The sequence below is a fragment of the Mobula hypostoma genome, chromosome 5 (assembly GCF_963921235.1).
Source record: "Mobula hypostoma chromosome 5, sMobHyp1.1, whole genome shotgun sequence".
Classification (NCBI taxonomy): domain Eukaryota; kingdom Metazoa; phylum Chordata; class Chondrichthyes; order Myliobatiformes; family Myliobatidae; genus Mobula; species Mobula hypostoma.
Genome location: NC_086101.1, coordinates 31,385,804 through 31,409,239, shown reverse-complemented (window position 1 = coordinate 31,409,239; position 23,436 = coordinate 31,385,804). Strand labels below are relative to the sequence as shown.

Sequence of the window (23,436 nt, the reverse complement as noted above, 5' to 3'; positions counted from 1 at the left end):
AAATACAACTGGTCTTTGCTCCAGTAGTGAGGCAGAGATCAACCATGGGGCGTGGTCAGTTGATGCTGAGATTCTCTACATTGTGCTTCCAATGGGCCAGAAAGGAAATGGAAATTCCTTTCTTAGCTAGAATTTCTGGTCAAATATTACCAGCTGTTGCATGTTTAATGCTTCAGAAGCACTAAACTGAGAAATGGACTAGAGATAAGTGGTGAGTGTTTGAGTGACCGTACTCAACTTGGGTTTTGAATGCCAAGGGTGCAGTGGCTATTCCTGCTTGAATTTTCTCAGTAGCTAAGTGTTAATCTCCAAAATCTAGTGCAGTACCTATTGCAAGAGTTGAGCAGTATAAAAGTGGAGCATTGGACAGGATGTGCTGACATTGGAGTAAGTAGGGAATGTTCAGTTCTTCCCTGGGATGAAGGGGTTAAGTGTGAAAAGGAAGAGCTGAATATCATTACTATCAAGTGATATTGGGACAAAATTGAGGGAATGCACAGTTTATGAACAGGATCTACTCTTTCAGGAGAAGAATTTCTTTCAGAGCAATACTGCATGGATGTAGGTCCAGATATCAAGTTTGGAGAGGGTAAAAGGCAGGAGCAGGTCGCAGCAGCATAAGACCTGTGACCAGCAACCAATTGTCTTTTGGGATTGGTTAGTGAGAGTAAATTGAAGGAAGGTGGGGGCAAGCACAGCATGTATGTCTGAGAATACATAGTCAGTGGTGATCTCAAGGCTTCAGCTCTTCGAAGCTTTCATGAAGAGAGGCTTCAGTCAGAAAACAGAAAAGCTAAAGTTTTCCCCCTTTATAACTGCTCAGCTCGGACAGTAAGGATGACAGGCAGGATAGTGAGATGCTCCTCTTGTGGGATATGGGAAGTCAGGGAGACCTCCAGTGTCTCTTGCAACTGCAAGAAGTGCATCCAGCTGCAGCTCCTAACATCCCACGTTAAGGAGTTGGACCCAGAACTGGACGAACTCCGGATCATTCAGGAGGCTGAAGGTGATGGGACATAGAAGTAGTTACACCCAAGGTGCAAAACGCAGGAAACTGGGTCCCAGTCAAGAAGGGGAAAGGGGTTAAGGAACCAGTGCAGAGTGCTCCGTGACCATCTACCTCAACAGGTATATCACTTGATACTGTTGGAGGGGATGAACTAACAGGAAAGTCAGTTGTTGGGTCTCTGGTACTGAGTCTGGCCTTTTCTCAAAGGAAAGGGTGAGAAGAATGCTGTGGTGATGGAGGATTCATTAGTTAGGGGACCAGACAGGTTCTGTGTGGGTGAGAATGAGATTCCCAGATAGTATGTTGCCTCCCAGGTGCCAGGGTCTAGGACATCATGGATTGAGTCCTCAACATTAAGTGAGAAGTCGTGGTCATGTAGGTACCAATGACAATGGGAGGATGACTGAGGTTCTGCATAGGGAGTTAGGTGCTAAGTTAAAGGGCAGGACCTCCAGGGTTGTGATTTCAGGATTGCTACCCATGCCACCTGCTTAGTGAGGTCAGAACTAGGAAGACCCTCCATAGTATGAGGGGTTTAGATGGGGTGGAGTTTGTTGGGTGTGTTGACACAATGTGTGGATAAGCATACAAGAGGAGAGGCTGTACTTGATCTGGTATTGGGAAATGAGCCTGGTCGGGTGTCAGGTCTCTCAGTGGGACAGCATTTTGGAGATGGTGATCACAATTCCATCTCCTTTACCATGGCACTGGAGAGGGATAGGAACAGACAAGTTGGGGAAATGTTTAATTGGAGTAAGGGGAAATATGAGGCTATCAGTCAGGAACTTGGAAACATAAATTGGAAACAGATGTTCTCAGGGAAATGCATGGAAGAAATGTGGCAAGTGTTCAGGGTTCTGTATAGGTACAGTCCAATGAGATGGAAAGATTGGTAGGGTACAGGAACCATGGTGTACAAATGCTGTTGTACTTCTAGTCAAGAAGAGCTTATGAAAGGTTCAAAAAAACTAGGTAATGATAGAGATCTAGAAGATTATAAGGCTAGCAGGAAGGTGCTTAAGAATGAAATTAGGAGAGCCAGAAGGGGCCATGAGAAGGCCTTGGCCAACACGATAAAGGAAAACTCCAAGGCATTCTACAAGTATGTGGAGAGCAAGAGGATAAGATGTGAGAGAATAGGACCAATCAAGTGTGACAGTGGAAAAGTGTGTATGGAACAGGAGATAGCAGAGGTACTTAATGAATACTTTGCTTCAGTACTCACTACAGAAAAGGATCTTGGCAATTGAATGGATGACTTGCAGCAGACTGAAAAGCTTGAGCATATAGATATTAAGGAAAAGGATGTGCTGGAGCTTTAGGAAAGCATCAGGTTTGATAAGTAACTGGGACCAGATGAGATGTACCCCAGGCTACTGTGGGAGGCAAGGGAGGAGATTGCTGAGCCTCTAGCAATGATCTTTACATCATTAATGGGGATGGGAGAGGTTCCAGAGGATTGGAGGGTTGTGGATGTTGTTCCCTTATTGAAGAAAGGGAGTAGAGATAGCCCAGGAAATTATAAATCGATGAGTCTTACTTCAGTGGTTGGTCAGCTGATGGAGAAGATCCTGAGAGGCAGGATTTATGAACATTTGGAGAGGCATAATGATTAGGAATAACCAAGGTTTTGTCAAGTTTGCATTGAATTTTCTGAGGATGTGACTAAACACATTGAAGGTAGAGCTGTAGATGTAGTGTATATGAATTTTAGCAAGGCATTTGATAAGATACCCCATGCAAGGCTTATTGAGACAGTAAGGAGGCATGGGATCTAAGGGGACTTTGCTTTGTGGATCCAGAACTGGCTTGCCCACAGAAGGCAAAGAGTGGTTGTAGATGGGTCATATTCTGCATGGAGGTCATTGACTAGTGTTGTGCCTCAGGGATCTGTTCTGAGGCCCCTACTCTTTGATTTTTTTAATATAAATTTTTATATCCATGGGGATAAAAGTAAATTATTGGCTAACCAGATTAAAACTATTAGTGCTAAACAGCAGATTAAAGAAATTTATAAACTTAACGGTACTAGGACAACTGATCATTTAGAAATAAATGATACTTTTCGAGATTATTCTAAACTTTATAGCTCTGATCTTAAACATAATATTATAATGGATAACTTTTTAAACCAAATAAATATCCCTATGCTTTCTGATGACAGAAAACAGTTGGATCAGTGTATTTCTGATGAAGAAATAGCCGAAGCTGTACGTTCATTGTACTCGGAAAGCTCCAGGTCCTGACGGATTTTCTGGAGAATTTTATAAGGCTTTTTCTTCCTTGCTTATACCCCATTTATGATCAGTTCTTTCAGATTCTTTTAAGTTAGGTAGGTTACTGCAATCCTTTTACGAAGCTTCTATTTCACTTTCAGAAGAATAAGAATCCAACTGAATGTTCTTCATATAGACCAATTTCTTTACTTAATGTTAATGCTAAAATTTTAGCTAAAGTTCTGGCCCGTTGAATGGAAAATCTTACCATCTGTCATTTCTGATGATCGGACTGGCTTTATTAAAAATCGATATTCTCATTTTAATATTCACCAATTATTAAATCTTGTAAAGAGATATCAGAATGTGTGATATCCTTAGATGCTGAGGAGGCTTTTGATCGGTTTGAATGGCATTATTTAAAATTTTAGAAAAATTTAATTTTGGGTCCAACTTTATTCAATGGATTAAATTACTGTATTTATCTCCTTTTGCTTGGGTTCTTACTAACTCTTAGAATTCTAAACCATTTAAACTTCAACGTGGAACCAGACAAGGTTGCCCTGTGAGTCCTTTGCTCTTTGACTTGGCTTTAGAACCTTTAGCTATTGCTTTGAGAATCTAATGATATCACTGGTATTTTACGGAAGGGTACTATCTGCAAAGTTTCACTTTAGAAATGTAAAGCAATAAATCTGCATAATGTCAAAACTTCATTACCTTCTGTGCTTTCTTTACTATCTTGCTTCAGTCAATTTCCTGGATATAAACTGAACCTACACAAGTGTGAACTTTTTCCTTTTGAATAATTTGCCATTAACTGATAGTAACCATCCTTTTAAAATTGTAAGAAACCAATTCGCTTATTTGGGTGTAACAATTACTAAGAACTATAAACACTTAAAGTAAAAAAAATTTCTTTAAATTAATTGTATAAAAAGAACACTATCAAATTGGTCACCCTTTTTGTTATCATTACCAAATTAATTCTATTAAAATGAATGTTTTACCTAAATTCATATACCTCTTTCAGGCATTACCAGTTTTTATTCCTAAATCCTTTTTTGACTCTCTGGACTATTTTATCTTCCTACATATGGGGGAAAAATAAATGTCCTCGACTGAATAAAGTCCATCTCCAGAAAGTTAAAGAATGGAGGTTTAGCCTTACCAAATTTTACGTTTTATTACGTGAATTGATTATGGGGAGCAAGGACATGGCAGACCAATTGAATAATTACTTTGGTTCTGTCTTCACAAGGAGGACATAAATAATCTTCCGGAAATAGTAGGGGACAGAGGGTCCAGCGAGATGGAGGAACTGAGGGAAATGCACGTTAGTAGGGAAGTGGTGTTAGGTAAATTGAAGGGATTAAAGGCAGATAAATCCCCAGGGCCAGATGGTCTGCATCCCAGAGTGCTTAAGGAAGTAGCCCAAGAAATAGTGGATGCATTAGTGATAATTTTTCAAAACTCGTTAGATTCTGGACTAGTTCCTGAGGATTGGAGGGTGGCTAATGTAACCCCACTTTTTAAAAAAGGAGGGAGAGAAACCGGGGAATTATAGACTGGTTAGCCTAACATTGGTGGTGGGGAAACTGCTAGAATCAGTTATCAAAGATGTAATAACAGCACATTTGGAAAGCGGTGAAATCATCAGACAAAGTCAGCATGGATTTGTGAAAGGAAAATCATGTCTGACGAATCTCATAGAATTTTTTGAGGATGTAACTAGTAGAGTGGATAGGGGAGAACCAGTGGATATGGTATATTTGGATTTTCAAAAGGCTTTTGCGAAGGTCCCACACAGGAGATTAGTGTGCAAACTTAAAGCACACTGTATTGGGGGTAAGGTATTGATGTGGATAGAGAATTGGTTGGCAGACAGGAAGCAAAGAGTGGGAATAAACGGGACCTTTTCAGAATGGCAGGCAGTGACTAGTGGGGTACTGCAAGGGCTCAGTGCTGGGACCCCAGTTGTTTAGAATATATATTAATAACTTGGATGAGGGAATTAAATGCAGCATCTCCAAGTTTGCAGATGACACGAAGTTGGGCAGCAGTATTAGCTGTGAGGAGGATGCTAAGAGGATGCAGGGTGACTTGGATAGGTTAGGTGAGTGGGCAAATTCATGGCAGATGCAATTTAATGTGGATAAATGTGAAGTTATCCACTTTGGTGGCAAAAATAGGAAAACAGATTATTATCTGAATGGTGGCCGATTAGGAAAAGGGGAGATGCAACGAGACCTGGGTGTCATTATACACCAGTCATTGAAAGTGGGCATGCAGGTACAGCAGGTGGTGAAAAAGGTGAATGGTATGCTGGCATTTATAGCAAGAGGATTCAAGTACAGGAGCAGGGAGGTACTACTGCAGTTGTACAAGGCCTTGGTGAGACCACACCTGGAGTATTGTGTGCAGTTTTGGTCCCCTAATCTGAGGAAAGACATTCTTGCCATAGAGGGAGTACAAAGAAGGTTCACCAGATTGATTCCTGGGATGGCAGGACTTTAATATGTTGAAAGACTGGATGAACTAGGCGTATACTCATTGGAATTTAGAAGATTGAGGGGGGATCTGATTGAAACGTATAAAATCCTAAAGGGATTGGACAGGCTAGATGCAGGAAGATTGTTCCTGATGTTGGGGAAGTCCAGAACGAGGGGTCACAGTTTGAGGATAAAGGGGAAGCCTTTTAGGATGGAGATTAGGAAAAACTTCACACAGAGTGGTGAATCTGTGGAATTCTCTGCCACAGGAAACAGTTGAGCCCAGTTCATTGGCTATATTTAAGAGGGAGTTAGATATGGCCCTTGTGACTAAAGGGATCAGGGGGTATGGAGGGAAGGCTGGTACAGGGTTCTGAGTTGGATGATCAGCCATGATCATACTGAATGGCAGTGCAGGCTCGAAGGGCCGAATGGCCTATTCCTGAACCTATTTTCTGTTTCTATTACTGGGCAGCTAATATACAGAATCTCACGTTTTGGTTATACTATATTAATCATGAGGACTGTCCCAGGTGGGTTTCTTTAGAAGCTAACTCGGTTAATAAATTTTCTATTATCTCCTGATTGGGACCTTCACTTCCTTTATCCTTGAGCAAGATAACTGAAAATGTGGTAGTCAAACATACTTTGAGGATTTGGATACAATTTAGAAAACACTGGTTTATTGAGATTCTCCCTTTCTAGTCCTTAAATTTTTTTTTAAGCCTTCTATGACTGTAGTCTTTAAACATTGGGAAGGATTGGGCATTACATGTTTTCAGGATCTGTTTGTGGGAGGACGTCTGTCTTTGTTTGAACAATTGTCAATTAAATATAGTTTACCAAAAACCCATTTTTTTAGTACTTACAAATCAGATTTTCTGCGATCTCAATTATATACATTTCCTAATAGATCTGATAAGAACATATTAGATGAAATTCTTAATATGAAACCATTCTATAATGGTTCAATATCCAATATTTATGATGGGATTGAGAAATGATTCTTTTGACAAGATTAAGAATCTTTGGGAACAAGATTTACAGACCTCAATTTCTGAAGAAACTTGGAATGAGATTTTTAAATTGGTTAATACTTCATTGCTATGTGCTCGTCATTCCCTCCTACAAATTAAAGTGGTTCATAGGGCTTATATGACCAAGGATAAATTATCTTGTTTTTATAGAGATATATCTCCCTACTGTGATAGGTGTAACAATGGAGAAGCTTCACTTATTCATATGTTTTAGACTTTTCCAAGTCTTGGAAAATATTGGAAGCAAAATTTAAACTTTTTCTGTACTCATTAAAGTAAATTTTAAGCCTAATCCTTTGACTGCCCTACTTGGTATTGTTGGAGGCAAAGATATCATTTTGAGGACTTCTGATTTGCACATTCTGGCTTTTATCTCTCTTGTGCCTAGAAGGGCACTTCTGTTTAAATGGAAGGATGCTGTTTCGCCTAATCATGCTTGGTGGTTATGGGATGTTATGGCATGCCTAAATTTAGAAAAGATTCATTGTTCAATTTCTAAATCTAACCAAGATTTTCAAAATCTGTGGGCCCATTTTTAAATTATTTTCATAATCTTTGATTTCTTGTTAAAGTACAGAAGGTGGTTAGTAGTACATTTATTATCTGAAATTTTTTTGTCCCAAACAGCTTTGGTAGTGGGTGTAGATCTTTTTCTTAAAATTGTTTATATTCCAATATGAACTAAACTATCCATATGAATATCGAGTAAGGAGTTCATTAATGTGATTTAATATACTATATTTGGTATTTTTGTTTTATAATGTATTCTCTTGAACTCTGATTTGATTTCTATATACAAGAATACAATAAAAATATTGAAAAAATATAAATGACCTGGATGAGGAAGTGGAGGGATGGGTTAGTAAAATTGCTGATGACAAAGGTTGGGGGTGTTGTTGATAATGCGGAGGGCTGTCAGATTACAGCAGGACATTGATAGGATGCAAAACTGGGCTGAGAAGTGGCAGATGGAGTTCAACCCAGATAAGTACGAGGTGGTTCATTTTGGTAGGTCAAATATGATGGCAGAATATGGTATTAATGGTAAGAATTTTGGCAGTGTGGAGGGTCAGTCCATAGGACACTCAAAGCTGCTAATGTTGCAGCTATATAGGACCCTGGTCAGGCCCCACTTGGAGTTCTGTGCTCAATTCTGGTTACCTCACTACAGGAAGAATGTGGAAACTGTAGAAAGGGTGCAGAGGAGATTTACAAGGATGTTGTCTGGATTGGGAAGCATGCCTTATGAGAATGGGTTGAGTGAACTTGGCCTTTTCTCCTTGGAGCAACGGAGGATGAGAGGTGACCTGAGAGGCGTACAAGATACTGTAATGAGAGGCATTGATCATGTGGATAGTTAGAGGCTTTTTCTGAGGGCTGAAATGGCTAGCACGAGAAGGCATAATTTTAATGTGGTTGGAAGAAGGCAGAGGAGATGTCAGGGTAAATTTTTTTTTATGCAGAGTGGCGAGTGCATGGAATGGGCTGTTGGTGACAGTGGTGGAGGCAGAAACGATGGGTCTATTAAGAGACTCCTGGATGGGTATATGGAACTTAGAAAAATAGAGGGCTATGGGTAACCCTAGGTAGTTAAGGTAAGGACATGTTCAGCACAGCTTTGTGGGCTGAAGGCCCTGTAAGGTGCTGTAGGTTTTCTGTTTCTATATTTCTATTACAGTTTAATACATGGTAAGGAGTTGGTGTAGAAGAGAGGACATATGATTTTTGGATCATTGGGCTCTATTTTGGGGAAGGTGGGACCTATACAGAAGGGAAGGCTTGCACTTGAACTGGCTGGGGACTCGTCCTAGTCAGAGGGTGTGTTAGTGCTGCATGTTGGGGTTTAGAGTTGCAGGGGATGGGAAGCAGAGTGCCAGAACAGTTGGTGGAGAGGCTGTGAAGGCTGATGTTGGTAAGAGCTCTAAGTCAGTAATCAAAAGGTTGAGCATGGTGTGACTACTGTCCTGAGCTGCCTATTTCAATACAAGAAATATTGTAGGAAAAGCAGATAATGCTGAAGATGAGGTAGCTGGTTTACAAACAGACAATGTGTACTGAGGAGAGGCTGAAAGGGTAAAATTGCAGTCAACAAGATGAGTTTCAATGTAAAAGGCAGACAAAATCACATGGTGAATAAAAGACAATGTGTTGTATCTGAATATGTGCAGTGTATGTTATGGGTAGATGAACTTGCAGCACACTTGCAAATTGGCAGGTATGATTTGGGTATCACTGAATCATGGCTGGAAGATTATCAAGGGTTCTGCAGTTTACTGTGTACTGAATTAAATTGAGGTCGGGGTGAGGGGAATGAACTGAGGGTGGGTCAGAGGCTGGATAGAGGAGGAAGGTGTTGAATCATTGTGAATAGAGCTAAAGAACCAAGTGTAAAAAGGCCCTGATGGGAGTTGTATATAGACCCCAAACCAGTAGTAAGGATGTAGCCTACAAGTTACAATGAGAGATAGAAAATGCATGCCAAAAGGACGATGTTATAATAGTCATGGGGGACTTCAATATGCAGGTAGATTTGGGGGGGGGGGGGAGTCAGGTTGGTGCTGGATTACAGGAGGGGAATTTCTGGAGTGCCTACAAGATGGCTTTTTAGAGCAGCTCGTGGTTGAGCCCCCTAGAGCATCAGCTATTCTTGATTGTGTTGTGCAATGAACCAGAAATCATTAGGGAGCTTAAGGTAAAAGAACCTTTGGTCAAGTGTTCATAATATAATTGAATTCACTCTGAAATTTGAGAAGCTAAAGTCAGATGTATCAGTATTACAGTGGAGTAAAGGGAATTGCAGATGCATGAGGAGTTGGCCAGAATTGGTTGGAAAAGAACACTGACAGGGATGATGGTAGAGCAGTAATGACTGGAATTTCTGGAAGCAATTCAGAAGGCACAGGGTGTACACCCCAAAGAGGATGTATTCTAAAGGAAAGATGGCACAACTGTGGTTAGCAATAGAAGTTAGTCAACATAAGCCAGAGGGTATATGAGAGCAAAAATTGGTGGAAAGTCAGGATTGTGAAGCCTTTATTAACCAACAGAAGGCAACTTCAAAGGTCACTGAAGGCAAAGATGGAAAATGAAAGTAAGCAAGCCAATAATGGAGGATACCAAGTTTCTTCATTTACATAGTGTAAAAAGTGAGGCTGGATATTGAACTGCTGGGAAATGATGCTTGAGGTAGTAATGGAACAGCAAAATAGTGGACAAACTGAATAAGTATTTTGCATCGTCTTCACTGTGGAAGTCGCTAGCAGTATGATGGAATTTCCAGGTGTCAGGGGTATTGAAGTATGTGAAGTTAGCATAACTAGAGAATGCTCTTGGGGAAACTAAGGACTGTAGGTGAGCAAGTCAGCTAGACCAGATGGTATGCACCCCAGAGGTTCTGAAAGAGGTGGCTGAAGAGTTTGTGGAGGCATTTGTAATGATCTTTGAAGAATCACTTGATTCTGGAGTGGTTCTGGGAAACTGGAAATTGCAAATGTCACTTTCCTCCGAGAAGGGAGAGGCAGGAGAAAGGAAACTAGTCTGACCCCAGTGGTTGGGAAGATGTTGGAGTTGATGAAGAATGAGGTTTCAGCATGCTCAGAGGCAAGGGTACATGGTCCATAGTCAGCATGGTTTTCTGAATGGAAAATCTTCCCGGACAAGTCTGAAATTCTTTTGAAGAAATAACAAGCAGGATAGACAAGGGAGAATTAGTTGTTGTGTACTTGGATTTTCTGAAGTCCTTTGACAAAGTGCTATACATGAGGCTGCTTAATAAACTACAAGCCCATGGTATTACAGGAAAGATTCTAGCGTAGATAATGCAGTGGCTGATTGGCAGGATGCAGAGTGGGATTGAAGGGATTACAGAAGGACTTGGACAGATTAGAAGAACTGATTAGATGGACAAAGAAATGGCGGCTGGAATAGTGTGGGGCAGTGCATGGTCATGCACGTTGGTAGAAGAAACGATAGGGTTGATTATTTTCTAAATGGAGAAGATACAAAAAACTGAGGTGCAAAGGGACTTGGGTCCTTGTGCAGGATCCCCTAAAGGTTAATTTGCAGGTTGAGTCTGACAAGAAAAATACAATGTTGGCATTCATTTCAAGAGGACTAGAATATAAATGCAAGGATGTTATGTTAAGACTTTGTAAAGCACTGAGGCCTCACTTGGATTATTGTGAGCAGACTTTGGCCCCTTGTCTCAAAAGGTGTGCTGAAATTGGAGAGAGTTCAAAGGAGGTTCATTATGATGATCCAGGAGTGAATAGCTTGTCATATGAGGAGTGTCTGATGACTTGGGACTTTCACTGAGAAGAATGAGGGGTTGCCTCATTGAAACCTATGGAATGGTGAAAGACCTTGAAAGTGGATATGGAGAGGATGTTTCCTCTGGTGGGTGAGTCTAAGACCAGAGGTCAGTCTCAGAATAGAGGGGTGTCTTTCTAGAACAGGTGAGGAATTTCTTTAGCCAGAGTGAATATGTAGAATTTTTTGCCATAGGCAGCTATGCAGGCCAAGTCTTTATGCATATTTAAAGCAAAGTTTGACAGATTCTTGATTGGTCAGGGCATGAAGGGATATGCAGAGAAGGCAGGAGATTGGGGCTGAGGAAAATTAGATGGTGGCAGATTCAATGATACAAATTGCCTAATTCTGCTCCTATATATTGTGGTCTTGGGCCCAATCAGTACAATTTCAGGGTGGTTATGCTGGGAATTCTTTTCTCCAGAACTGGAGGTGGAGTAATTGAAAAATATTCAAGTGGTGATTGCTGGGAGGTTAAGCTACAAGAAGCCAAAGGTTAATAGGAGGTGAAATGACTTGTGCCAAGATTAGATTGGCCATATTGAGCATTGGAGTGGATTTGAATCCATTCTATCACACTCTGCAGCAGTTGGGAGTCCGTAAGATTAAGTTTCTTGATGAAACTGCCCAGTGCTATACTAGGCCTGACCCTGTCACTGACCACATCTACTTTCTCTTTCAGCTATTCTGGATTCCAGCAGTCACGGCCCACGTGAGTATCCCAAGGGAAGATTTGTAGTGACCCCAGTAGTGTGGGAAGGAATGTGGTACTTATTGGTGAATAAAGCTTGTTTGAAGGAAGTGCTAAGATCAAGTGGAGCTTCTCATGTGTCATATTTACAGCACTGGGGCCTTTCAGTCCATTGAGCTACTGCCAGCCCATGGCAATTCCATGACCTCACTTCACTGTAATGCACTCTCTCCCACATCCATCACCTTCCTCTCATTCCCAAAATTCTCTAAGCTACAGCAGCCAGTTAACCCACACTGACCTGCACAATGTTAGGATTTTGGAGGGAAGTAGAGCTCAGGGGGGAGGGGGGGTGGTTGTGTGTCTGTCCCCACCCCCCACCCCCCAATATAGTCACGGAGAATGCAAACTCCAGAGTGCTGGAGGTCAGGATTGAACCTGCCACTGGATTTGAGGCAGCAACACTAAATGCTGCCTGTGGAGCTCCCTGTAGAGTGGACATGTCATGTAACCAGTGGGGATGGGGCAGGGAGTATAAAGATGGCACTGTCACTAGGGACCCTGTGTGCAGTACAGAGGTCAATGTAACATTAGGAGGAGCTTTGTAAAGGTAGGACAGTCCCCATGCTCTTGTCTGGACACTGATATCTCTCCATCCTCTGTTCCAGGTCTGATGGGCCCACAAATCAGTTAACCCAGTCTCAAGCACAGTGCAGTTTCTATCCTCCATGGTGGTTTGAACCTGCTGACTGCCCCAGGACTCCAGCCCAGTGGGTAGGAAGCTGCTCTGTTGGCTTTGAAAGCAGTTCCCTCTACGCAACAATATAAAGGTTCACTGAAAGCTCGACCCTGCTGAACACCCAGTGTGACTGTAGCTTGTATACTGCAGTCAATCTATTTCTCACTGGTTTGGGGATCATTCCCAAATGTCCTGTAATAATCCTTCCTGTCTTGCTATAACACCCTTCAATCTCTAACTGTAAATTGGCATCTTAAATATTACTGTTCTCTACAGTTTAAATGATTTTATTGCAAACATTGATCTTTGTATCTACTGATGGCATGGTTTAGATTAAACACTTTGGGATGCCTACTTGTTGCTTGCTGTCATTGTTCCCCAGTATTTGTCACTCTGATTCTCCCAGATGTTCTCACCCACATGGCATTTTAATTCCTCAGTAAATGTTACCCACTGGGCAGTGGACCTGCCATCCACAACACTCCAAGTATTTGGGGTCCAGTGTGAAGTTTAATCTGTCTCATTCTGCAAACTCCTCCCTGCCTGGGGTAGAGTGGTTAAGTAGAAAGGATGGGCTCCCAATCTCCCTCAGTGAAGGAACAGCCATTGACTCAGACTTCAATGTTCTTCCTGATGGCACCAAATGATGCCAGTCCTGGGACTGGAGAAACTGGGGGAGAAGCAACTGGAAACTAGGTGTGGGTTGTCTAATGAGTCCAATTGATTCCTTTCCCTACTGTCCTTTCCTCTAGCTGAGCCACTCTCCTCCAGGGCAGAGGCAAATCAGTGTGGAAAATCAAGGCAAATGATGTTGGAAATGTAAAATAAAATCAGTATTGGGAACTCATTATGGTTTTCTGCTGATTACAGTGATGGGGAGCTTTAATAATCTGAGTACAGAAGGGGAAGGTGCCCTCAACTGAAGGGAGGGCAGAATGGAACATCCCAATTGGTGGTTGGGTGGGGAGGGATATATTGGGACTTCACCAGGGGTAGGAGAAAGCCCTTTGCTCCACAGGAGCAGTCTGGGAAGTATGCAGTCCCACTGAGATGTACATCCTTGTCTGAGTGTCCTAGAGAGGGAGCACACGTTGTCCACTGCCACTCTGAATACCCTCCAGTGCCAGCAGTGGGCACAGGAGCTGGTGTGCACCCTGGAAAATGAGGATTGTATATCTTAAATGCAGCTGTAATGTGGAATTGTATCTCATTCTACTCAGTGGGCACTTTATTGGGTAAACCTGTGCAGCTGCTTGTTAATACAAATATCTGTCATCCTATGATGTGGCATTAACTTGTGTTAATGATGTGAGCATGGTCAAGAGACCAAACTTCAGCAAGGGGAAGAAATGTGATCTAAATCTTGACCATGAGTTGATTGTTGGTGCTGGACAGTGCAGCTTGAGCATTTCACAAGCTACTGATCTTAGATTTTTCATGCAAACTATTTTGAGTTTATGGAGAATAGTGCAAAAATTAAAAAAAAAAACCTGTGGCAGTTTTGTGGGTGAAAATGCATCGTTAATGAGGGAGGCCAGAGGAGAATGGCCAGACCAGTTCAAGCTGATGGGAAAATGACTAACTCAACTACACATTACAGCAGGCATGCAGAATAGCATCAATGAATGCACAACACATAGACCATCCACTTTGAAGGTCAACAGCAGCAGACCAAGTTCCATTACTGTAGCTTAAAGTGGCCCCTGAGAGCCCTGTAGCATTTGTCAGTTCGATCCTCGGAAACTGTCTATACAATCTTCACCTCTTGTAATATGATGTCTGTCAGGTATATTGTCAGTTTCTCACACAAGAGGAACCAAAGCAAGTTTGTTCAACTTCTCAGCAAAAAAAAAAAAATCTCCAACCAGGCAACATCCTTTTGGACCTCTTCCATGCTCTCTCTGGACATTGATGGTGTTTTTCAGGCAATTGAGTGATCTGGTGGTTTGCTGTCTGAGGGAGTTTGAGGTTTCAAGTAGTGTGGGGCCTGAAGGTCAAGAAGCCTGGAGATGGGGTGTGAGCCCCATGATCAACTCCATTTCTTGCTGACCTGACTGATTAAATCATCAAACAAGATTGAAATCAATGAAGATGAGAGCAGAAGGTGAGATGGTGTCCAGTGCCATCTGCCTGCATTTGGCCCGTCTCTTATGTGCTGCTCCTGGAGGAAGATGTCTGCATGTGAATGAGGGACCAGTCACCGCTTCTGGAGGAAGGGACCTGTGTTTGACTGGTCTTGCTTAATGCTACCAGAGCCCTGGGTTTTGGGAAAAGTTTAATCAAAAATGGTTTGTAGATTGGACAATGTGTTTGATTTCTGGTTACTTTTATTTTTATTGTTTTTTGTGATTGGTTGGGGTGGGCGGGCTCTGCAGCCTGCAGTCAATGAGACATCACCAGATTGATCTGAAATAAAACTAGTGTCCTTGGACTGTTTCAATGTGGTTTCATGTTTTATAATTTTTTTTTTGCTTTTCTGTGGTTTGTATGATTTGTTTTTGGGTATTTGATGTTTTCTTGAATGGATTGTATCATGGCTGTCTGTGGAAAGATGAAGCAGTACACAGTGCTGAAGGAACTCAGAAGACCAAGCAGCATCTATGGAAAAGAGCACAGTTCTCATTTTAGGCTGAGACCCTTCATCAGGGCTGGAACTGGAGGCCAACCCTGTGGAAAGATGAAACGTGGGGTTGTATACCACATGCATAATTTGATAATAAATGTACTTTGAAACATTCTCTCTTCCATGCAATGAATTCATCTGTATGAACTGTATACAAGACAAGCTATTCACTACACATCAGCAAACTGTGCAATAATAATAAATCAGTTCCAGCAGTAATTACTCCTCTGATGCAGTGACTGGAACTTTACACAATGCTCCCAATGGTGCCTGAACAAAGTTTTATACAGCTGCAACTGCATCCTTGCCCTGACCAATGAAGGCAAGTATACTGTCCACCTCCTTTACCACTCTGTCAGCTTGTGTGGTCACACTGTCAGTGAGCTGAGCCCCTCCAGCCCAAGACCCCAGTGTCCACCAAGGTTCTTAAGGGTTCTTCAGTTTACTGTGTACTGAATTAAAGTGTGAGGATAGAGGGTGAGGTAAATGAACTATGAGTGTGGGTCAGAGACTAGATAGTAGGGGAGAACAAGGAAGCAGTATTAGGGACCAGTGCCAATCTGACAGATGAGGTTATTTCAGGGAATGGGAGGATTGGAATAGATGGGACTTCATTCCAGGAACTGCTAGTGTCTATGTGTGAAACACTGGAGGGGGGGTGTGGCTAGAAAATCCCCAACTACAAGCGGTAGAGAACAGACTGCATTCTTGTAAACCACAGTTATTAACATGCAATAACAAGCCAATTATATGGTGTGGCTAGTTTTGTCACCTGTTGGGGGGTAGGGTTTCTTTTTGAAGCCTTGATGAAGTTTATTGTCAAGTGCAGTGAAGTACAGGGCCAACGAAACAACTGCAGAAGCATCACAACCATGCAGGTACAACATAAATTATATATAAATTGTAGCAGGCACTGAAGCATAAAGTCTGTGCAAATCAAGACATTAGTGAGGGGAAAAAAATACCAGAGACAGTTTCCTGATAGTTAAAGAGGTGGGCCATAGACTTCCATTGTTGAGATGGCAATAGGGTTGTGCGGTAGGTTCAAGAACCTGATGGTTGAAGGGAAGTAGCTGTTTCTGACCTGGTGGCGTGAAACTGCAGGCTTCTGTGTCTCCTATCCAAAGGTAGCGTGGCAAGAAGGCACAGGCTAAACAGTAGGGATTGGTGATGGCAGATGCTGCATTCTTGAGGCAATGCCTCCTGTAGATGTGAGTGCTGGGAGGGCTGTGTCCTCTACTTTCTCTAACCTCTTCCATTCAGCGGTGTTGCAATTGCCCAATCAGTCTGTGATGCAACAAGTTTTCTTCTTGGGATCTGACAGATAGTCAGGAAATTCACCATCTCTTCTCATTTTTCCCCACCCTCAGCTGTGGATGCAGCTTTGGGAAGAGGGGTAAAAAGATGAGGGGATAGAGAGCAGGGGAGAGGGGTAAATAACAACATTGGGGCAATGAGAGGGACAATAGTGCAGGATGTTGGAAATGGGAATTAAAGGAGAATGCGGGTAATACCCAGCATAGCAGGTAGCGGCTGTGGGGAGAGGAAACCTGAACTTGTTACAGTGGGTGATCTTTCATCACAGCTGGTCATCTACTGGAAAGGCTGGTTATTTGAAGGAATTCACAGTTAGAGGTTCATAGTGTCGCATAGCATAGAAACAGGCCCTTCAGCCCATCATATTCATGCCAACTATCCAGGAACTGTTTGTACTAATCCCAATTGCTGCCACTCAGTCCAGAATCTTTTTGTCTTGGGGATGATGGAGGGGAGGGTATAGTTGACTTGGTGTGGAGTTGAATAATGAGGAAAAGATGGAGGAGTGGGAATGGGTGAGAATAGTACACCAGAGAATCAGGGCGTTGTGCATATCTTGTCAATTCTGACCATGAAACCAATCCTACTAACCCCATCTACATGCAGATGATCCATATCCCTCCATTCTCTCTGTCCATGTGCCTGTCTAAATATCTCTTACTGTAAAAGATGCAACTGCATTAAATTGTGAGGAAAGGACAGAGTGTGGGGTTGTAGGATTGATCTGATGGGGGAGGGCAGGAGACAGGGAATACTAGTGGGAGAGAGAAGGAAAAGAGGGGTCAATGATTGTCCTAGGAATGGGGATGTCTCAGGAAACCGAAGAGTGGGAGTGTAGTGGATGGGACTTTGTTCCAGAGATGCTGGTGTGTTTTTCAAGATTGGGAAGCAGAGGTTTCCTGTTCATATGGGACTGAGAGGGGCTGGCTGTAAAATCCTCAACTACAAGCAGCAGAGAAACAGATTGCAGCCTCTTGAACTGCAGGGTTAACGTGGGATAAACATGCCAATTAAGTGGTGTGGCTACAAGTTGTCACCTGTTGCCAGATAGGGTTTGTGTGTGAGGCTTCCCATCAAGTTTATTGACATGTGCACAAGTGCAGTGAACTACAATGAAATGGTTGTAGCAACATCACAGGGATGTGGACTCACAATGTCCAGAGCATAAATTATACTAGACAAACTCTACTAGACAAATTACACTAGATAAACTCTGTGCAACATTACAGAGCCAACTTCTTGGTAGTGCATGAGGTGATCAATAATGTCCTATTGCTAAGGTGGGGTTAGGATTGTGCAATTTGATCATTAGATATAGGAGCAGAACTAGACCATGCGGCCTATCGAACCTACTCCACCATTTCATCATGGCTGACCCATTTCCCTCTCAGCCCCAATCTCCTGCCTTCTCCCTGTATCCAATATACCACATGACTTTGTCTCCACAGCTACTTGTGGCAAGGAATTTCACAGATTCACCACTCTTTGGCTAAAGAAGTTCCTTCTCATCTCTATTCATAAAGGATGCCCCTCTTTTCTGAGGCTGTGTCCTCTGGTCTTAGACTCCCCACCAGAGGAAAGACCCTCTCCACATTTACTCTATCAAGGCCTTTCAACATTTGAAAGGATTCAATGAGATCCCTCTCCCCCCAATCCTCCTAAATTCCAGCGAGTATAGACCCAGAGCTATCAAACGTTCCTCGTATGATAAACCTTTAATTTCTGGAATCATCCTTGTGAACCTCCTCTGAACCCTCTCCAATGCCAGCACATCTTTTCTTAGATAAGGAGCCCAAAACTGTTCACAATACTCAAGGTGAGGCCTCACCAGTGCCTTATAAAGCCTTAGAATTACATCCTTGCTCTTTTATTCTGGACCTCTTGAAATGAATGCTAACATTACATTTGCCTTCCTCACCACCGACTTTATCTGCAAGTTAACCTTTAGGGTGTTCTGCACAAAGACTCCCAAGTCCCTTTGCATCTCAGATTTTTGGATATTCTTCCCGTTTAGAAAACAGTCTGCACATATATTTCTATTACCAAAGTGCATGACTATGCAATTTCCAACATTATATTTCATTTTCCACTTCCTTCCCCATTCTGCTGATCTGTCTTTCTTCATCCTGCCTGTTTCCTCAACACTACCTGCTCCTCCACCAATCTTCTTATCATCTGCAAACTTGGCAACAAAGCCATCTATTCCATCATTTAAATCATTGATATACAGCATAAAAAGCAGTCCCAACACCGACCCCTGCAGAACACCACTGGTCACTGGCAGCCAACCAGAAATGGATCTTTTTATTCCCACTCTCAACGTCCTACCAATCAGTCAATGCTCTAAACGTGCCAGTAACTTTCCTGTAATACCATGGGCTCTTAGCTTGGCCTTCTGAAAGTCCAAATATACAACATCCACTACATTCACTTTACTTATCCTACTTGTAATCTCCTCAAAGAATTCTAAGAGGTTCTTCAGCCAAGATTTTCCCTTAAGGAAACCATGCTGACTTTGTCCTAAGTTGTCCTGTGTCACCACGTACTCCATAACCTCATGCTTAACAATTGAGTCCAACATCTTCCCAACCACTGAGGTCAGGCTAACTGGTCTATCATTTCCTTTCTGCTGCCTTCCTCCTTTCTTAAACAGTGATGTGACATTTGCAATTTTCCAGTCCTCTGGCACCCTGCCAGAATCCAATGATTTTTAAAAGATCATGTTACGTACCCCGTAACTGGGTTGCCAAACCAGCAGAAATAGATCACTCAGTTGGAGTCTGGAGTACTAGAACGAAGAAAGTTTTATTAAAGAAATAAGCAACACAGTAATCGAAAGGATAATAAATGCAACAGTTCAGCAATGATAAACACACATGTGCACAGAATTAAGATAACAGCATCAATCAAGCTCTATCGTTGTCTAGGGGTAAATGACCAAATTTCAAAGTGACTCAAAGTTCAGTCCAGTTTAGTAGTTCAGTTCGCAGTAATCGTTGCCATGGCGATGGACAACGTGGGGGAAGAGAGAGATAGAACAGGAACAACTGATCATTCAGACACGGCTTCACTCACAGACCGGCGAGATGGCTCACAAGCAGCTTTTGGGCGGGTCCTTGGTGATGTCAGCTGAGGTCACCGACTGTGACCCCTCCTCCAGATGCGGTCGATCCTCTGCAGTGAACCCGGCACCCAGGCAAGGGCGGACACACACCGGGTTCCCGCTGATCGTACCTTTCCACCCTGGCCGTTGTCTGGTACCTCTCACCGACTCGTGAGAAGCGCACCGCTTCCAGGGTCTCGTTACCTCGGGTGGCGTGTGTCCTGCCTTAGCGAACCGGTCCCTTTTTATCCCCCTGCTGGGGTATCGCCTGTCCATCACTTCAAACAGTTCAGTGTTCAAAGGGGGAGCCGCTCCAGACAGCTCTCTCTCCCACGTCCCTTCATTACACATCTCCAGATGCTGCTTCATTGTTCCTTATCTCTCCTTCCCCTGAGGGCAGGTGGCAGATCACTTGCTGATGTCACTGATGCTAACCTAGGCCAGCAAACATCTTAATTTTATGTGTATTCTCGTCACAATCATTACTAATGTCTCCACAATCTCTACCGCTACCTCTTTCAGATCCCTAGGGTGCAGTTTATCTGGGCCGGGTGACTTTTATACCCTTAGGTCTTTAAGCTTTTTGAGCAGCTTCTACCTTATAATAGTATCTGCACTCACTTCTCTTCGCTCACACCCTTCAACATATCGCACACTGCTAGTGTCTTCCACAGAGAAGACTGATGTGAAATACTCATTTAGTTCATCTGCCATCTCCATGTCTCCCATTATTATTTCTCCGGCCTCATTTTCTAGTGGTCTTGTATCCACTCAGATCTCTCTTTTATTTTTTACATACTTGAAAAAGCTTTAACTGTCCACTTTGATATTATTTGTTAGCTTGCTTTCATATTTCATCTTTTCTTCCTAATTTTTAGTTGCTGTCTGTAGGTTTTTAAAAGCTTCCCAATCCTCTGTCTTCCTGCTAATTTTTACGTTGTTGTAGGCCCTCTCTTTTGCTTTTACATTCGCTTTGACTTCCCTTGTCAGCCACAGTTATACTATTTTGCCATTTCAGTTTTCCTTTGATTTTGGAATACATTTATCCTGCACCTTTCTCATTTTTCCCAGAAACTCACACCATTGCTGCTCTGCTGTCATTCCTGCCAGCATCTCCTTCCAATTTATTTTGGCCAACTCCTCTCTCATACCACTGTAATTTCCTTTACTCCACTGAAATACTGCTACATCAGACTTTACTTTCTCCCTATCTAATTTCAAGGTGAATTTAACCGATTTTCCCCTGGGATCAATAAAGTATGACTATGACTATACTATGACTAATTCAATCACATTGTGATCACTGCTTCCTTAGGGTTCTTTTACCTCAAGCTCTCTAATCACCTCCAGTTCATTACATGACACCCAATCCAGTATAGCTGATCTTCTAGTAGGCTCAATGACAAACTGCTCTAAAAAGCCATCTCGTAAGCATTCAACAAATTCACTCTCTTGAGATCCATTACCAACCTGATTCTCCCAATCGACCTGCATGTTGAAATTTCCCATGACTATCATAACATTGCTCTTTTGTCTCGCCTTTTCTATTTCCCATTGTAATCTGTGGTCCACATCCCAGCTACTACTGGAAGGCCTGTATATAACTGCCATTAGGGTCCTTTTACCCTTGCAGTTTCTTAACTCAATCCACAAGGATTCAACATCTTCCGATCCTATGTCACATCTTTCTACTGATTTGATGCCATTCCTTACCAGCAGAGCCATGGCACCCCCTCTGCCTACCTTTCTATCCCTCTGATACAATGTGTAGCCTTGGACATTCAGCTCCCAACTACAACCATCCTTTAGCCACGATTCAGTGATGGCCATAACATCATACCTGACAATCTGTAATAGTACAGCAAGATCATCCACCTTATTTCTTATACTCCATGCATTGAGATACAACACTTAGAGTGCTGTGTTTGCTACTCTTTCTGATTCTGCATCATGAATGCACTGACTCATATCCTACTGGCTGCAACTTTGTCCCATCATCTGCTTGCTCTTCCTGACAATTTGAGGGCATGCTATCTTTTTTTGCCATCTTTCCTATCCTGAGTCCCTTCATCCTAGTTCTCATCACCCTGCCAAATAGTTTAAATCCTCCCCAAGAGAACTAACAAACCTGTCCTCAAGAATATGGGTCACCCTTGGGTTCAAGGTGATGGGACCAGGGGAGAAGAAAGAGGAGCCTGTGCTATAATTAGGAGGCCTTCAGGGAATGAAAGGTAGTGGTTGGGAGGTGCTTAGATTAGGGAGGAGAGGGCATTGAGTACAGGTGTTAAGACATTCTGTGAGCTTGCACAGATTTGTCATGCCATCTAAAAATTTGACAAGCTACTATAGATGCACAGTAGAAAGAATCCTGAGGGGTTGCATCATGGCCTATTAAGCAAACAATCACAAGAAGCCAAGAACAGAAAAGCCTATACAATCATTGGACACAGTGCAGTCCATCACAGGAAATGTCCTCTCCACCACTGAGCACATTTACTAAGAACACTGCCACAAGAAAACCACATCCATCATCAAGAACCCCCAGCATCCAGGACATGCTCTCTTCTCACTGCTGTGATCAGGAAGGAGGTACTGGAGCCTCAAGTCCCATACCACCAGTTCAGGAAAAGTTATTATCCTTCAACCATCAGGCTCCTGGACCAGCATGGACATCTTCACTCAGCACAACACTGAACTGATCATCGAACACAACCTATAGACTCACTTTCAAGGATTCTACAATTCATATTCTTCCTATTACTTAATTACTTGTTCATTTATTATTATTATTTGTCTTTTCTGTATTTGCATAGTTTGTCTTGTTTTACACAATAGTTGCTTGTCTGTCTTTGTGCATAGGTTTTCATTGATTCTGTTGTGCTTTGTTCTATGTGAAAGCCTGAAAGACAATGAATCTCAGGGTACATCAGGTGACATCGACGTATTTCTAGTAATACATTTGCTTAGAGCTTTGAACTTTGAGAAGTGCTGGTGAGGTTGCATCTGGAGTACTTGTACAGGTTTTGGCAACCTTATTAGAGGAACAAAGTAGTGGAAATACCATTGAAATTTGAAGCAACTCTTTTCCATAGATGGTTCCAGCATTTTGTGTGTGTTGCTTGGATTTCCAGCACCTTTAGGTTTTCTCTTGTTTGTGACTGAAATCTGAAGGCCTGGGTTACAGGGTGAGATTGTTCAGGCTGGGAATTTCTTCCTTGTGCTGTTTTGCAGCAGGAGTTACAGTACAAAGGCACGTTATGAATCACAAAATAAATAGTGCAATAAAGAGAAGGGCATAACATTCATGGACTCAGAAATCTGATAGAGGAAAAGATGCTATTTTTGAATCATTCTATGTGGGTCTAATGGTGGTAATGAGAAGGGGGCATGTTCTGGAATGTGAGGATCCATGACGATGGATTCTGCCATCTTGAAGCAGTGCTTCTTGAAGATGTCCTCAAAGGTGGGGAAGGTTGTGCCCATGATGGATTTGGCTGAGTTGACGACCTTTTGCAGTGTCAGGTTCCGATGTAACCAGTCAGAATGCTCTCCACTGTACATCTGTAGAAATTTGCTGACACACCAAATCTCCTCAAATTCCTAATGAAGTAGAGCTGGCATGCCTTCTTCATGATTAGTTCAATGTGCTGGGCCCAGGCAGATCTTCTGACATATTGACAAGCAGGAACTTGAAACTGCTCAGATAGATAGGGTGAATGCACACAGTTTTATCCAGGGTAAGGGAAAGAAAACAAAAAACTGGAGGACATAAGTTTAAACATATGTTTATCTCTTCTGTTACCAGAGTGACAGGTTACTGGGGTGTAGGAAGGTGAAGTTAGAGATATACCTGACTCATTGCTCCACCACCATTGATCTGCAGTTTACCAATCAAGGTGCT

General features: G+C 42.4%; 1 protein-coding gene across 1 annotated transcript in view; it reads left to right on the top strand.

The window, feature by feature from the left end:
- Positions 1-14,928, top strand: part of LOC134346728 (H-2 class II histocompatibility antigen, E-S beta chain-like) — a 44,436-nt gene extending 29,508 nt beyond the window's left edge. The window contains exons 5-6 of the mRNA XM_063048294.1: positions 11,745-11,774; positions 12,422-14,928. Coding sequence (XP_062904364.1) covers positions 11,745-11,774; positions 12,422-12,447 — 56 coding nt within the window. The 3' untranslated portion in view covers positions 12,448-14,928. The remainder of the gene's footprint in view (positions 1-11,744; positions 11,775-12,421) is intronic.
- Positions 14,929-23,436: the final 8,508 nt, after the last annotated feature.